This window comes from Octopus bimaculoides, chromosome Z (genome assembly GCF_046866305.1).
Source record: "Octopus bimaculoides isolate indiv1 chromosome Z, ASM4686630v1, whole genome shotgun sequence".
Taxonomy (NCBI): Eukaryota; Metazoa; Mollusca; class Cephalopoda; order Octopoda; family Octopodidae; genus Octopus; species Octopus bimaculoides.
This window is the reverse complement of record NC_142944.1, coordinates 1,889,857-1,907,579: the sequence shown is the minus strand read 5'-3', so window position 1 is coordinate 1,907,579 and position 17,723 is coordinate 1,889,857. Positions and strand designations below refer to the sequence as shown.

General features: G+C 39.2%; 1 protein-coding gene across 2 annotated transcripts in view; it reads right to left on the bottom strand.

Moving 5' to 3' along the window:
• The window catches only part of LOC106875932 (uncharacterized), a 35,801-nt gene that overhangs the window by 16,682 nt on the left and 1,396 nt on the right, over positions 1–17,723 (bottom strand). Inside the window, exons 1-6 of one of the 2 annotated variants that reach the window (XM_014924252.3) lie at positions 16,880–17,042; positions 8,825–8,945; positions 6,977–7,097; positions 4,111–4,281; positions 3,197–3,439; positions 1,093–1,251 (exon numbers count right to left, since the gene is read on the bottom strand). In XM_014924252.3, coding sequence (XP_014779738.1) covers positions 1,093–1,251; positions 3,197–3,439; positions 4,111–4,281; positions 6,977–7,097; positions 8,825–8,945; positions 16,880–16,913 — 849 coding nt within the window. In that variant the 5' untranslated portion in view covers positions 16,914–17,042. Of the gene's footprint in view, positions 1–1,092; positions 1,252–3,196; positions 3,440–4,110; positions 4,282–6,976; positions 7,098–8,824; positions 8,946–16,879; positions 17,043–17,723 lie in introns of those variants that run through there. The other variant, XM_014924259.3, reaches the window with a different exon arrangement.

Genomic DNA, 17,723 nt, shown 5'->3' with positions numbered 1-17,723 from the left:
GGGGCTATTAGACAAAAGAAACAGGCTTGGAAGGACTGGAAGAACGGTGGTAGCAGGGAATTGTACCAATCTGCCAGAAGGGAAGCTAGGCGACAGGTTTACTTAGCCAGAGGGGAAGCAGATAAGAAAAGATTTGCCAATGTTCTGTGCCGTGACGACCAAAGACTCGAGGTATTTCATGTTGCAAGACAGTGTAGGAGAGAGAATAGTGATGTTGTAGGAGAGAAATGTGTTCGCATGGATGATGGTACGCTTGCACTAAATGAGGCTGCAAAGAAAGAGGTCTGGAGATGCCACTACGATAGATTGCTTAATAAAGAGAATGAATGGGAGAAAGAGAGCCTGCCGTATGTTGACCCAACAGAGGGACCAGCTATCCGAGTTGACAGTACCAGGCTAGATAAAGCAATTAAGAGTATGAAGACCGGGAAAGCCCCCGGCCCATCAGGAATCACTGCAGAGATGCTCAAAATATCTGGCAGTGTTGGCTACAGCCTAGTCACCCGTATTACGAACCAGGTGATACACGAATGAGTCATACCCAATGACTGGTGTAGCAGCATCATAGTCAACTGCTACAAAGGTAAAGGTGACGCTTTAGATACAAATAATTACAGAGGCATCAAGCTGTTAGATCAGGTTATGAAAGTTACGGAGAGGGTCATAGTCCAACTAATTAGGGAGTGAATCAATTTAGATGAGATGCAGTTTGGGTTCGTGCCAGGTAAAAGCACCACTGATGCCATATTTCTAGTAAGACAGCTGCAGGAGAAATACCTAGCCAAGGATAAACCTCTGTACCTGGCCTTCATTGACATGGAGAAAGCCTTTGACAGGGTCCCCCGATCCCTTATCTGGTGGTCAATGAGGAAACTTGGGATAGAAGAATGGTTAGCGAGAGCTGTGCATCCAACTGTAGAAGCCTTGCCAAAGCACTCACTTGACCATGATGCTGTCCTTGGAGAAGCTGAATCCTGTCAACCCATCCAACATGGAAAATGGATGTTTAATGATGGTGATGATGATGATGATTATGATTATTCCATACAAAGCTGTAATAGCACCATTTTCAAATGCAAAAAGATTTCTTACCAATGGATATCCAAGGTTGGCAGCTTTGAGTAATAACTTAATAGCTTCAGACTTTCCCTGACTTTTGTTAGCAACTTTTCCATGCAGGTGTAGTACAGCCAGGTTAAATAATGCCCCACAATGGTCCTGATCAGCAGCATCTGTATAATATTTCACAGCCTGGAATTGAATTTAAGTAGAAAGAAATGAAATCAAAAATGAAACAAATTAGCCGTGTACTGCTCCAGCAATTTTTAAAGATTCATCTGCCTCTTCATTGATTTAAAGAAAACTGTGATCATTACATCCGTAGTAAAAGGTCCAGGAGGAACTGTTGAAAATTTTCATGGTCATTTCACTCCTAGCTCTCCTGATTTAAACCCCTTGGACTTCTATGTGTAGGGTGTTATGGAGAGGGAAACCTATAAGCATGCCCAGACTCTATAGAGTCTGTATAGAATCTAACGAGCTGTCCACAAGGCTTTGGCTTTCATGGATACAAAAAACTTTGGTAACTCTATGACTAAAATTTAAATTTTTGTTGTAACAATTACTGCTCTGTTCTTTAGAGTGTGCTTCTTTTCTGACATGTGTTTTGTTAATTAACTATATACATAGACATGCATATATGCACATAGAGTACATACATATATATTATCATCATCACCATTTAATGTCTGCTCTCCATGCTGGCATGGGTTAGACAGTTTAACTGGAGCTGATGAGCTGTACCAGGTTCCAGTCTGGTTTGACACAGTTTCTACAGTTGGATGCCATGCCAAACCAGACCGGAACCTGGTGCAGCTCTTTGGCTCATCAAATATATATATATATATATAATACACATACATACACTACCGTGCAAAAGTCTTTGGCCACTTTAAGCTATTGTAAATTTCTACTAATTGCTAACTTATAAGTGGATGTTTTGCATTGAGTTTTTACAGATGAAACATTTGCCCTGTTGGAGTCATTTCCATACCTAACCGTGATATTTTGTAGTAGGGGTTCTGAATGAGAGAGGAAGATGTGAGTTGACCACCAAAAATGGTCGTGCAAAAGTTTTCGGCCACCTCACATAAACCAATCAAGATACAGTGTTTTAAAACAGAAAAATGTTTATAATGAAAATTTATTACATAATGTTCATTTGAAGAAGTTATTGTACATTGTTAATATTTCGTGTGGCTTCCCTTAGTGTGAATAATTGCTTCAATGCACCTGGGAAGAGATGTGTACAAATCCTTCACCATCTTCACAGGTATGAAATGCCATTCTCTGTGGCTGAGCTCCGACAACTCTTCAAGATTGCGTGGATTCTTCTGACGAACACTTCGCTTTAATTCTGTCCACATTTCCTCAATGATATTTAAGTCAGAGCTCTGAACTGGCCAATCTTTCAATACAATGATACCATCATCAGTCAGACTCTGTAGTGTTGCATGTGATCTGTGGCATGGGACTTCGTCATGCTGAAAAATCTCACCTTCATCCAAGTCTGCTATCAAATTGTCTTTCAACAACTGGATGTATTTGGCACTATTCAAGCTACTGTCAATTTTAACCAACTTTCTTGAACCATCACTTTTTATGTATCCCCAAAGCATCAGACTCTTACCCACAAACTTCACTGTTTTTGCTGTGTGACACAGGTTGTTTTGCTTTCCTGGAAGTCTTCTGACAAGTTCTTGCTTATGCCAGCATAGAAAGATGTTAACTGATGAAGATCATAATTCAGTTATTTACATAGGTGCGGGTGGCACATAAAATACACCATTTTGAGCATGGCCGTTGCCAGTACCGCTTGACTGGCCCTCGTGCCAGTGGCACATAAAAGTACCCACTACAATCTCAGAGTGGTTGGCGTTAGGAAGGGCATCCAGCTGTAGAAACTCTGCCAAATCAGATTGAAGCTTTGTGTAGCCATCTGGTTTCACCAGTCCTCAGTCAAATCGTCCAACCCATGCTAGCATGGAAAGCGGACGTTAAATGATGATGATGATGACTAAATATAATTTTTCCAATTGATGTAGCCATGTATCTCCTCTACAACAAGACAATGATGATATGAGGATGTGATAGAATTAAAAAAACAAAAGAAGAAAACAAAGACCATTTAACTAACCTTTTTGATATTTCTCTCAACACCAGTTCCTTGATCATAACACAAACCCAAGTTGAAACTTGACTTTGAGTATCCAAGTTCTGCAGACTGCTTCCAGTAATTGATAGCTTTAGAATAATCTCCCATACTGGCAGCTTTCACTCCATTCAAGTACTTGTCCACACCAATCAACATATTTTCAGTCAAGTCCTTTATTTCTTGGGTAGCATTTTCTAAGTCTTGCTTGTGTTTCAAATCAACATCCTGCAGATATTTAAATAAAATGGTATTTACAACAAATCTCATATATTTCAAGTACAATTTGTGATTGAAAATATTACTTTCTTTTGTGAAATTATAATCATTCTTTTGTCTAGAATGTTAGTGGGGTATTATATAGAAGTTTTCCCTTCCTGACAACATGGAAGGGATTTCTTCAAAGCAGTAATTATTATTATTATTATTATTCTGTTGTGGATCTCAAAGCATATAATGTTATAAATAATAGCTTGAAAATGTTTGGTATAGAAACCCTTTTGGATAGAAAAAGTCAAAGGCTGCCCATAGGACTTGAACCCACATCTACTGTAGACATGGCAGATGTTCTACTATTGGACCAAAGCCAATCCTTTGAATTTCTTTCTAAATTTTAGAAACTTTATTCTTATCAATCAGAATTGTATGTTGTTGATATTATAAGAATTTATAAACTTTTACAAGAATGTGAAATAATTCTTTTTTTGGAATAATATATCTTGAAGCACATACATAAAGCTTTAAACGATATCTTGTAAAAAACCCTTTTGGATAGAAAAAGTCAACAACTGCCCTTGGGACCTGAACTTGAATCTTCTGTGATCTTTAGTTCTTTAAAATAAAACAAAACCCAAAGCAAGAACACAAGAACATAAAAACAAAAGGAAATGGTAACTCACATCTTCCTCTGTGGAATTTACCACTGATCTCTTCTGGGTGGAATCAAAGATTGCTGCTTGGTTAAAGGGGAAGACAAAGGTTAGATACTTCAGCAAAGATTGTTTGCTGAAGGTATCGTGGTACTTGAGGTACTGTTGATTGAAATGTAGACCAAGGATTACGATAGTACCCTGTGTGAGAAAGAGAAACATTGTGAAACAATAAAAATGCTTAATTATACATTCAACCGTTCAGCATACAAATTACTCTATGGAATTTAATGCTTACTTATTCAAGTTGCTTTGAATTAATCATGCATTATTTTGTAGCTGTGATTGTTTAGTTTTAAGAATGACATTGTAGGGTAGGTGTAAGAGACCAGATATGGCCAGTTTGACCCTAAAACTAACAGGATAACTGGGCCAGAAATTTTTAAATGCTAAAAACAACCGACATTGTAGGGTAGACATGAAAGGCTGGATCTGGTCAGTTTGAACATAAAGCTGGGACAATACTTGCACTGGATACGGCCAATTTAAATGCTAAAGAGTCAAAGGTGAAACACAATGATTATGTGAGGTTAATCCACTGGATCCTATTGCTATGGATCATATCTCATTTAAAACAACCACAACACCAACAACAACTATTTGTACCATAACAAACCACTACTCTATAACCACCACCACCCCTTTAATACACAACTATTACTACAGTCATTGCTGTAGTAATCATCCTCACTCTCTCTCCTGAAAGTGAGTAACCATGTAGTTCTTCTATAAGAACCTGCTTGCACCCCAAAAGCCTTCCCTCCTCTCATACTCTATACCAGTGGTTTCCAACCTGGGGTTCGCAAAGGTAGTACTGGGGGGGACCGTGAACTAAATTTAAAATATCATATATATATATATATATATATATATATAAACATATTAAAAGGGGTGCATGGGAAAACTTATTTAAATAAAAGTGTTGAGAACCACTGCTCTGTACCCTCCTCTCCTCACATAAATGCAACTCAGCTCTGCCCCTGGGGATTTTGCACAGTCTTATGAGCATCATGGAAATCTCAGTAGTATCAGTGGCACAAAAAAAAGCACCCAGCACACCCTGTAAGGTCATTAACATTAGGGAGAGAATCCAGCTGTAAAATTCATGCAAAAGTAGATAGACATGGGAGTAGTATGATGTAATCCTTGGGCCCATCAGACCCTGCCAATCCGTCCAACCTATACCAGCATAGAACATGGGTGTTAAATAATGATGATGATGATGATGATTGCTGCTCTCACTATCACCACTACAACTGCAGCTGCTACCAGTTGTTACTGCATGTCTTGTGTATAACTCTTAATTGCATCCAGTGGTGAGGCCCTGGTTCGGGAGTTCCAAGATCCTGAGGAGTATGGAACCACCCCCTTAACTATTATTTGTTCTCAGGTCAAGCAGCACATGTCATGGTCCCAGCTATGGGCTAATCCACATATTAGGGCTTGCCTACCTATGTATGTAAAGAGTGGATCTGGCAGACTCTGTACAAGAAACCTCCATGGCTCACACAAGGAGAAGGCATCTGCAGCAATGCATTGTGGAGTGCTTAGAACAAGATGACACAAGTAAGATACCTGTCTTGACCTGGTCTTGGTACCAGGCTGAAGGTGGTCAGTGACAAGAGAGTGAAGATGATGGTGTGCAACGCTTCACTTTAAAGAAAGTCACAACCTAAGTCATCAGTCATCCATAATGGTGACCAGATGACCCTTGTCACTTTGATGGACAAACATGCATAGTGAGATGATAAGCTCCTTGTCAGAGGCACCAAGGAGGAATTTAAGCTCAGACTATAAAGAGTTGGAACGATGAACACTAAATTCCACCTGCCCACTGCCCTGTAGATGTACTTCATTCACAGGCCCAGTCATGGCTGTGTGATAAGAAGTTTGTATCCCAGACACATGGTTTTGGGTTCAGTCCCACTATGTGGCACCTTGGACAAGTGTCTTCTACTACAGCCCGGGGTAGGCCAATTCTTGTTACTGGATTTGGCAGACGGAAACTAAAAGAAGCCCATTCTATGTGTGTGTGTTTAGTGTGAGTGTATATGTTACTGTCTCCTTACCATGACATCACATGATAGTTGTAAATGAATATCATCATGATGGAAGCAGTGTTATTTATTTCCATGTCTGACCCTGGGGGAAATATTACCTCATTTGGAAACAGTTGAGGGTTAGTGACAGGAAGGGCACCCAGCCATAGTAAATCTGCCTCAACAAATTCTGTGCAACCCATGCAAGCATGGAAAAGTGGATGTTAAAACAATGATGATGATAGCCCCAACCTCGTACAAAGGATCAAAGACAAAGTTAATCTAAGTGGGATTTGAACTCAGAGCACAAATACCATGGACATTAGGACTGCATCATCATCACCATCTAATGTCTACTATTCCGTGCTTGTGCAGGTTGAATGGAGTTTTTTTTTGAGGCAGATTTTCTATGCCTGGATGCTCTTCCTGTCATCAAACAATGTAATATTTTCCCATGACCTGAAATGTTCTTGTAGAATATTGGAAATGGAAGACACTGTTTGCATGGCAGAGACACTCGTTTATAACCATCACAAAATGTCATGACAAAGAGATACAAATATATACCCACACATGTACATACATCCAGACGTGTTTCTTTTTAGTTTCTATCAAATTCACTCACAAAGCTTTGGTTGGCCTGGGGCTATAGCTGAAGATACTTGCCCAAGGTGCCACACAGTGTGACTGAACATGGAACCATGTGCTTGGGAAGCAAACTTCTTACCACATAGCCACACCTGTGCCTATGTTTAACTAAATAGAAATGAAAAGAAAGCAGTTTTAGTGGAACTTACGCAACCAATAATGCCAAGTGCTTTCGATGGATTTGTGTGATAAGACGAAAAGTTTCCATTGTAATTCTTCCATTTTTCTTTAGGGTTACAGTTTTCTTGAAGAGGAAGATCGACTGATTTGCTGCAAATGGAAAATATATGTATTTATGTTAACTCTTCAGCTTTCACATTATTCTGATGATAAATGTAATATTTATTTATTTACATTATTTACAATTGACGGATATTTGTACTCATCTTGTTTGTTGTTAACACATTTCAGCTGATATACCCTCCAGCCTTCATCAGGTGTCCTGGGGGAATTTTGAACCTGGGTTCTCATTCCTAAGGTATTTTTCGATGTTAATATTATTATAATTATTATTATTCAGGTCACTGCCCGAAATAGAACTTGGAATCTTCGGGTTAGTAGCCCGCGCTCTTAACCACAACGCCATATGCCCACGGGCATATGGCGTAGTGGTTTATTTATTCACATTATTTTGAATTAATCATGGGATTATCTTGTAGCTTCAAGATTTTGGTTATGTGATAGCTTATCTGTAGAATGACTTTGTAAGGAGAGGTGTGAGAGATCAGATCTGGCTGGTTTGAACATAAAACAAGGTAGGGTATCTGGGCCTGATATGGCTGGTTTAAACACTAAAGGGTGAATGGTATAGCAGGTTTTTTTTTTCTCAGAAACTATTAGCTCCTTAATTACACCTCCCAATTATTTGAACTGACTCTTATAAGGTAGGCTAGCCAGGTATCACATGTATAGCACAACACCTATACTTGTTCATCTATCATAGAAGGGGTAGAGTATTTGAGGGAAAGGAGTTTTATGCTAAGGACAAGAACAGGTACCTTGCTGTACAGAAGATACATGCCTATTCCACAATGTGAAGTGTAGTAGTAGTAGTAGTAATTGGGAAGAGGATAAAAGATGGTAGTGATAGGGTGCTAGAGCAAACTATTAAAGTACAAGAAAGTGAGAATAAGAGAGGATATGGTCAGTGGGTCAGGGAAGGGAAAAGAGGGTGGGTACTTTCATAAGTGTGTGAGGGGAGAGTAACAGATGGTTAAAGAACGAGGGTGGAGGACATATACCTGTATAGAGAGGGAGCTCAATAAAGATAGATGAGAAGGTAAGGGGATAATAAGAAAGGTGTAGGAATGGTGAGGAGGGAAATGTAGGTGTACATAAGGGTAGCTGGAGGCTCTGCCTGCTGCCAATCCTCATCTGTTTCCAAGCATAGTGAAACATGTTCTTGTGGAATAATGATAATGAATGACACTGCTTGTTTGACAGAGACAATCATTTATATAACAATCATGTGATGTCAAGACAGAGAAGCAAACACATAAACCGTCATCATAATTTTATGTCCATTTTCCATGCTGGCATGGTTGGAGAGCTGCACAGGCTACAACTGTCTGTTTTGGTATGATTTCTATGGTTGAATGCTCTTCCTAACACCAAACACTTTACTGAGTCGGCTAGGTGCTTTAACTGTGACACCAGCACGGATGCCTCTATATGGCACTGGCACAGGTGTTTTTATGTGGCACCTGGACAGTGCTTTTATGTGGCACCTGCTCAGTGCTTTTATGTGGCACCTGCACCCATGAGTCTGCAAGACAAGGATCTTTCGGCTGGAGCTTTTTTACAGTTTCATCTACCAAATCCACTCACAAGGCTTTGGGTGGTCTGGGGACAATAGTAGGAGACACTTGTCCAAGGTGCCATGCAGTGGAATTGAACCTGAAAGGATGTGATTGGGAAGCAATCTTACCACTCAGTCATGCACAAAGATATATTACAAAATTAATCAACGAATGTATACAAAAATTAATTATACTCACATATCACAGAACTGTGTATTAGTCTGCTGTGGTTCGTCACAATTTTCGTAGACTTTCTCAGAATCTTTCTGCAGATTCTTCAAAGAATTATGAACCAAAGATTGCCAGCGTGCCCGAAATACTACACAACCAGACAAAAAGACAAGAATAAAAAAGTGAGAGAAAAAGAGTAAGAAAAAGGTGTTTTGATTAACTGAAATAAAGATTTTAGGAAAATGAAGGGCACCTGCTTCTTCTCCCAACCACATAAGCATTGGGTTAGTTTCACTGCGTGGCACTTTAGGCAAGTGTCTTTTACTGACAGTGACTTTGAAGTTTTGGTCAGCTAACCCATCACTGAACTGTTGTGTGTGTGTGTGTGTGTGTGCATGCATGTGTATGTGTGCATGCATACATAGATATGTGTGTATTTGTGTATGTCCTCCACCACTGCTTGACAACCAGTGATGGTTTGTTTACACACCCATAATTTAATGGATTGATAAAAGGAGACTAATGCAATATTTGGAAAATAAATACTGGGGTCAATTTGCTTGACTAAAACCCTTTAGGTGGTGCTGCAGCAAGGCTGTAGTCCAATGACTGAAACAAATAAAATGGGGTGTGTGTGTGTGTATGGGGGGGGGGCTAACATATAAAAAACGGGGACATAAACACACGAAGCGATGTATGTATATATATATATATATATATATATATATATATTGAGGTATATCATCATCATCGTTTAACGTCCACTTTCCATGCTAGCATGGGTTGGACAATTTGACTAGGACTGGTGAACCAAATGGCTACACCAGGCTCCAATTTGATTTGGCAGAGTTTCTATAGCTGGATGCCCTTCTTAATGACAACCACTCTGAGAGTGTAGTGGGTGCTTTTACGTGCCACCTGCACAGGATCTTGCTCGAATGTCTTTTCACGTGCCACTGGCATAAGTGCCAGGAAGGCGACGTTGGGATCACGCTCAAACGGTGCTATTTACATGCCATCGGCACGGTATATGTAATGGAACCATAATCATCAGAACCCCATACAAAGTTGCCCACTGCCATAGGTGCGCGTGTATATGGTTCTGCTAATTACAGCTTAATGGTAAAATTCAAAAGTCTTCGTTTTGGCGCGCTAATTCCAGGAATATGTCTGCAGAAAATATTTACTGCGTTGCATATATCCAGTATGAGAACTCGGTAAGGGTTAATATATTATTAATAAATAGGGTAAAAAATCATATATTAATTAATATCGATTAATTACCAGGAAGTTAGCACATTTAAAGAATCAAAGAGATTCAGCAACGGTATCTGCAATCTCAGGGGATTAAAGTACAAGGTCTTATTAGACACAAGATGTAATCTATTTCTAGCACATTGAATGTCCACGTTAGTGGTCAACATCATATATAAAAATGTACTTTAATCCCCTGAGATTGCAGATACTGTTTTTGAATCTCCTTGATTCTTTAAATGTGCTAGCTTCCTGGTAATTAATCGATATTAATTAATATATGATTTTTTACCCTATTTTTTAAATAATATATTAACCCTTACCGAGTTCTCATACTGGATATATGCGACGCAGTAAATATTTTCTGCAGACATATTCCTGGAATTAGCGCGCCAAAACGAAGACTTTTGAATTTTACCATTAAGCTGTAATTAGCAGAACCATATACACGCGCACCTATGGCAGTGGGCAACTTTGTATGGGGTTCTGATGATTATGGTTCCATTACAAATCAGGCTGAAGAGAAATAGACAGTCGGTAAGATTGTTAAATTTTGAAACCGGTCCCTGTTTAATAAGGATTGTTTTCGATGATTTTAAATGTCTTGCCCGCTTACGTTTTGGTATCACGCTATATTTCATGTTGAGAACAATTTAGGTCTTATTAGACACAAGATGTGATCTATTTCTAGCACATTGAATGTCCACGTTAGTGGTCAACGTCATATATATATATATATATATATATATATATATATATATATATATATATATACATATATATATTTAGAACAGGACACTTCTACTCTAGAGCATGACACCTATCCCTGTTCCTCTACACCTCTAATCTTTCTTCAACTGGCACAAAGAGCCATCTCCCCACTCACTACACCCAGCAGAGGGATCGCAAGTTACTTGGTGACCCTGCTGGTGCTGGTGCCATGAAAAAAAAAGCACCCAGTATACTCTGTAAAGTAGTTGGTGTTAGGAAGGACATTCAGCCATAGGAACCATAGAAAAGTAGACAATTGGAGCCTGGTGTGGCCCCTGGCTTTACCAGCTCCTGTCAAGCCATACAACTCATACCAGCATGGAAAACAGATGTTAAATGATGATGATGATGATATATGATGAGCTTCTTTCAGTTTCTTTCTACCAAATTCACTCACAAGGCTTTAGTCTGTGTGAGGTTATAGTAGAAGACACTTACTCAAAATGCCACGCAGTGGGACTGAACCCAATGCCACATGGTTGGGAAGCAAGCTTCTTAACCATGCAGCAATGCCTGTGCCAATGTGTGTGTGTGTGTGTGTGTGCATACATATATGTACAGAGATAGGTTGATAGAGAGATAATTGATGTAAAGTAATATGAAGCAGATTTATATCCATCTAAATAAAGGTCAGTGTCAAAATTGTAACAGAAGCTGTAAATGCTGTCTCACACCTCTACCGAACCCAAGAACCAACCAATATTCTTCTAAACACCAGCTCTGAGTGAAACTATCTATAGTGAAATCAGAGACTTTTTGATAAAAACAAGCATTAAACGTTATAAATACATTTTACTCAGTTGTTCTGGCTTTGTATTATGATAAAATGGTAGTTTTATCCAAGCGATATTCTAAGCATGTTTCCTTAGAATTGTTCATTATGTTTCAATCATTTCGTCTCTCATAATTATTTACCATTTCCACAAAACAACAGTGAAAAGATAAAAGGTCCTATTTCTAAGTGGGGTGAGGAATATTCAAGAAGGGGAGGTGGCTTTATATCAGGTACCTCAAGGCTAAAGTATGATAGAAGGGCAAGCACAGGTGTCTTGCTATAGAGGAGATACATGGCTTTGCTATATTACACAGGAATGGATGGGAGTAGATAGAAAGGAGATAAAAGAAAGTAGTGAAGGAGTGCCAGAGCAAACTCCTAACTCTAACCCCTTTTGAGTTTAAAACCCATCAAGGCTCATTTGCCTTCCACCCTTTTCAAAGGTTCAATAAACAAATAAATAGAGTTGTAGTATAAAGATCAATTCAATGGATTAACTCTCCTCCTCCTCCCACCTTAATTGCTTGCCATGTGTCTAAATTAGAAATTATTATTGTTGTTATTGAGAGGGCAGAGAGCAGGGTGGCAGAATGGTTAGCATGCAGGGCAAAATGCTTAGTGACATTTCGTCTGTCTTTATGTTCTGAGTTCAAATTCTGCAGAGGTAGACTTTGCCTTTCATCCTTTTGGGGTCAAATGAAAGAAGTACTAGTAGAGCACTGGGATCAGTGTAAATGATCTCCCTCCTCCCCTCAAAATTGTTGCCTTGCACCTATAGTAAAAACAATAAATGGTGGCTTGCAGGCAAAATTGCCAGCATGCTGGATAAACTACTTAGGGTTGTGGCTTTATGTTCTGAGTTCAAATTCTTCCACAGTCGATTTTATCTTTCATCTTTTCAGAGTCAATAAAACAGGTACCAGTTATGCACTGGGGTTGATGTATGCTACTAACTCCTCCCCACAAGATTTCAGGTCTTGTGCATGTTGTAGAAAGAATCATTTACCATTTCAGATGCTGTTATCGATCATTTTTTAATTCCCACCATGACCATCAACATTAAATGGCCACTTTTCTATGCATGCTTGGGTCGGATGGAATTTCTCGAGGCAGATTTTCTATGGCTGGATCCCTTCCTTTCACCAACCCTCACCTGTTTACAGGTGAGGTAATATTTCCCCCAATGGTCAGACATGTTTTGGTAACAAAGAACACACTCCTTGCTTGTTGGAGACAGCAACCAGTTTACAACTATCACATGATGTCAAGACAAGATGACAGTAACACACTGACACACACACACACACAAATCCACTTACAACACTTTGTTTGCCCAAGGCTATATTGGAAGACACTTGTTCAAGGTGCCATGTAGTGGGACTGAATCTGGAACAATGTGGTTAGGAAGCAAACTTCTTACCACACAGTTATGCCTACATCTATGTATGTATGTATGTATGTATGTATGTATGTATGTATGTATGTATGCATGCATGTATGTATGTATGTATGTATGTATGTATGTATGTATGTATGTATGCGTGTGTGTATGCATGTATGTCAGTATGTATGTATATATGTATGTATGTCAGTATGTATGTATGTATATATGTATGTATGTATGTCAGTATGTATGTAGGTATGTATGTGTGTATGTATGTATATACACACACACATTTGTATGAGAGAGAGAGAGAGAGAGAGAGAGGTCCTCGTCATCCTTTCATTGTTCCATCACCATGTTACTTTGGGTTGAGAGGGGACTTTACACCAGCCACAGATCTGGTCGGTGGCTCTCAGCAGGCTGTCCCGTAGAAACCTCCAGTTGTCTTCCACGTTGTATGATGCTATATTCCCTTCTATTTTGTCAAAAGTAGTATGTCTCTAAATCTCTGACCATTTGCAGGGTCTTTAAGCTTCCAAACCCTTCTCCTCCAAGCCGGTCTACTTCTGGGCACCCATTTTGCCTTGATCCTGGAGTCGCTTGTCTCTAAATCTCTGACCATTTGCAGGGTCTTTAAGCTTCCAAACCCTTCTCCCCCAAGCCGGTCTACTTCTGGGCACCCATTTTGCCTTGATCCTGGAGTCGCTAACTACTAATCTGTGTTGAGGGGTACATTCTTCACCAGGGAAGGTTTTGGCATTTATAAGCCGCCCTCTTTCCCTATTTCTGGCGAGGATGTAGTCGATTTGGCTAGTGTGTCTGCCAGAACGGTAGGTGACTAGGTTTCCTGAAGTTGGTATTGCAAACCATAAGATTGTTTGCATCACAGAACTCCAGCAGTCTGGTTCCCTCCTCATTGCGGGAACCGAAGCCATAGCCTCCATGAATGCCATGGAAGCCACCTGCATGACATCCAACGCGACCATTGAAATCACCAGCCACAAAGAGAAGGTCCCTGTCATTCGTCACTCCCTACACAAACACACACACATATATAACCCTTCAGCATTCAGAATATTCTGTCAAATGTAATATTCACATTGATTTGAATTTATTGTGCCTTTATCTTTGTAATTTCAAAATTTCAATGATGTGATTGTTTGATTTTAGAATGGCATTGTCGGGTAGGTGTGAGAGGCTGGACCTGGCTGGTTTGAAATGCAAAAGTGAATATTTGGGCTGTATATGGCTGGTTGAAATGCTGAAGGGTTAAATTGAAATGTCTTGGACAGGCTACATTCACCCATCTGATTTGGGAGTCTGAGCAGTTGAGTTTTAAGATAGGGGGCACACTGAAGAGTTGTCTAGGAGCCCCATGAATTTAGAGGGTCCATTGCTAATGTAGGAACAACCAGAGAACGACAATGCCGTTCAGAAGATACTGATTTCTATTTTTGTTGCCTTGGTAATAATTTTTTCTAGGTTTGCTTAGATTAGGTGAAATTTGTTGAGGCAAATTTTCTATGGCTGGATGCAACAATGAGCTGCAATGATGCATGTCACCCCCAACCCTTTTTCTATTACTGATCCTTAGTAATATTTCCCCTATGCCAGAAATATTTCTGTAGAAGAATGGAAAAAGAACAAAACTGCTGGTATCAGGGTGACATAAACACACACATACATGCATTCACACACACACACACACACACACGCATACATTGGTGTGTGGTGAGAAGTCTTCTCTCAACTACATGGTTCTGGATTCAATCTCACTGCATAACACCTTAGGCAAGTGTATTCTGGGTCAACCAAAGCCTTGTGAGTGAATGTGGTAGATGGAAACTGAAAGAAGTCCATTACGTGTGTGTGTTACTATCTTCTCGCAATGACATGATGTGATAGTTACAAATGAATATCTCTGACATGCAAGCAGTGTCCTTTATTCCCAGTCTTCCGTGGAAACATGTCAGGCCATGCTTGGAAACAGGTGACGGTTAGCAACAGGAAAGGCGACCAACTGTAAAAAATTCACCTCAACAAATTCCATGTGGGCCACACAAGCATGGAAAAGTGGACATTATGATGACGAAGATGAATGTGAATACATAAGAAATATGGTTGACGAGAGTAATCAGAATAGTAAAGGGTTAGGGTTAGGGTTAGGGTTAACCCAAGTCTGAGTTCTTATAAATGAAGTTGTGAAAAAATTCCTGCAGTTATGAGAACCTAAGCAAGGGACTTGACTCTAAGAATATAAACCGATTTAGAAGTAGATAGTTATTTTTTTAATTTTACAAAAGAGAAAGAAAGAAAACTTGAGGTTCAGTTACAGCTGTTTGTTAAGATGTTTGCTTCCTAACCATATGGCTTTGGGTTCAGTCCCACTGCATGGCACCTTGGGCAAACATCTTCTTCTCTAGTCCTGGATTGTCCAAAGCCTTGTGAGTTGATTTGGTAGATGGAAACTGGAAGAAGCCTGTGGCACACATGTGCATGTGTGTATGTATGTTTGTTTCTCTTTGTCTTGGCATCAGATGATAGTTGTGAATGAATGTTGCCATCATACAATGTGTTATCTAACTTCAATGAAACTATGTCTGGCCATGGGGAAGCATTACCTTGCTTTGAAGCAGGCGAGGCTTGTTAACAGGAAGAAAATTTGATTCAATAAATTGTCTGACCTATGCAAGCATGGAAAAAAAAAGGTCGTTTAATAATGAAGATGATGATGATGAATTTTGACCATAAAGGAGTGTTATCTGTACTAAACAGACAATGTCTTTGTACTACGACAGGAGAAGAAAAATACACTTCACGATATCAACAGGATCTATACGTCATTAAGCAACTATTAAAACATTGAAGCAAAGTATATGAAAGGGTTGTGATCTTGCTTTCCTGTTTATGAACTTTTAGAAAATTTTTGAGTCAAAATTGAAACTTGAGGTGTGTTTCTGAGGTCAGTACACCATCAGCATCATTTAACATCCGCTTTTCAAAACTTGCATGGGTTGGGCAGAATTTACTGAGGCAGATTTTCGATAGCTGGATACCCTTCCTGTTGCCAACACTCACCCGTTTACAAGAAAAGTAATATTTCTCTATGGTCAGACACAATTTTACTAAAAGATTGCAAACGGCAGACACTGCCAGTATGACAGTGACACGTGTCTACAACTATCATGCCATGTCAAGACAAGGAGACACAATCACACACACATGTATACAAAGGGCTTCTTTCAGTTTCTATCAACCAAATCTGCCCATAAGGCTTTGGTTGGCCTGGAGTTACTGTAGAAGACTGCCTGCCCAAAATGTTGCACAGTGGAACTGAACCGAAGACGACATAGTTCAAAAGCAAGTTTCTTAACCATACAACCATGCTTGCACCTATATATATATATATATATATATATATATATATATATATATGTGTGTGTGTGTGTGTGTGTGTGTGTGTGTGTGTGTGTGTGTGTGTGTGTGTGTGTGTGTGTATATATACACACACACACACACATTGGGTTTCTTTCAGTTTCTGTCTACTAAATCCATTTACAATGCTTTGGTCAGTTTGGGTGTATAGTAGGAAGCACTTGTCCAAGGTGAGATTGAACCAAGAATTTTTTTAAAAAACTTTTTCCAGTGAGTAAATATTGTTTTCTATACAACATAAACATTAAATTAACAGAAAAACAAGTGTATATACATAAAACATTAATTTATAAAATTACTCTTTTTTTTTTTTTTAAAATTAAATTGGTTTCCTCCCATTATTATGAAATGTGTGATGTTGAAAATAATTTGAAAAATCCCAACCAAAACAGAGAAATTTGAACTTATGTGTGGGGCAACTATTCAACTTCCCCACCCTCACAAGAAATATATATTTCCTTACCTTTTGGAGTCAATTTTGGCTTGAGACTAAACATCTTTAAAAGTTATTGTTTAATAATGATAATAGGAGAAGAAACAGATGGAAGAACTGACAATGGAAGAAGGGGCACTAAGCAGTAACGCAACTTGTCCTCTCTGCTGCGTGCAGCAGCACTGGACAGCAGTAAGAGAATGGATTGCAAATGTTGAGTTACTTAAGCTTTTTCTGTATACTGTGGAAAGAGAGAGGAAGGGAGAGAGAGAGAAATAAAGTCATAGAGAGACAGACAGATAGAAATAGAGAGAGAGTGGAAGGGGCCTAGATTTATATCAATGATGCAATCACGACCTAGTTTGCTTTCTTACTGTTGGCACACATGCAAGTAAATCATAGAGGTTACCTTCAGATACATACATATACACGCATGCACATATATATATATATATATATATATATATAATCATCACCATTTAACATCTGTCTTCCATGCTGGCATGGGTTGGACGGCAGATATATATGTGTGTGTGTGTGTATACCGTAGATAGGGGTGTTTGTATGTGTACATAACTATGTTTTCTTTATTTTTTACTTGTTTCAGTCATTGACCGGGGGTCACTCTGGGCTCTTGCCTTGAAGGGTTTAGTCATGCAAACTGACCCCAGTCGTCATTATTCTAATTCCTGGTACTTATTCACACACACACACACACACATGATGGGTTTCCATACAGTTTCCATCTACCAAATCCACTCACAAGACTTTGGCCAGCCAAGGGTTATAGTAACAGACACCTGGTCAAGGCGTAATGCAGAGGGACTGAACCCAAGACCACATGGTTGGCAAACAAGGTGTTTAACCACACAGT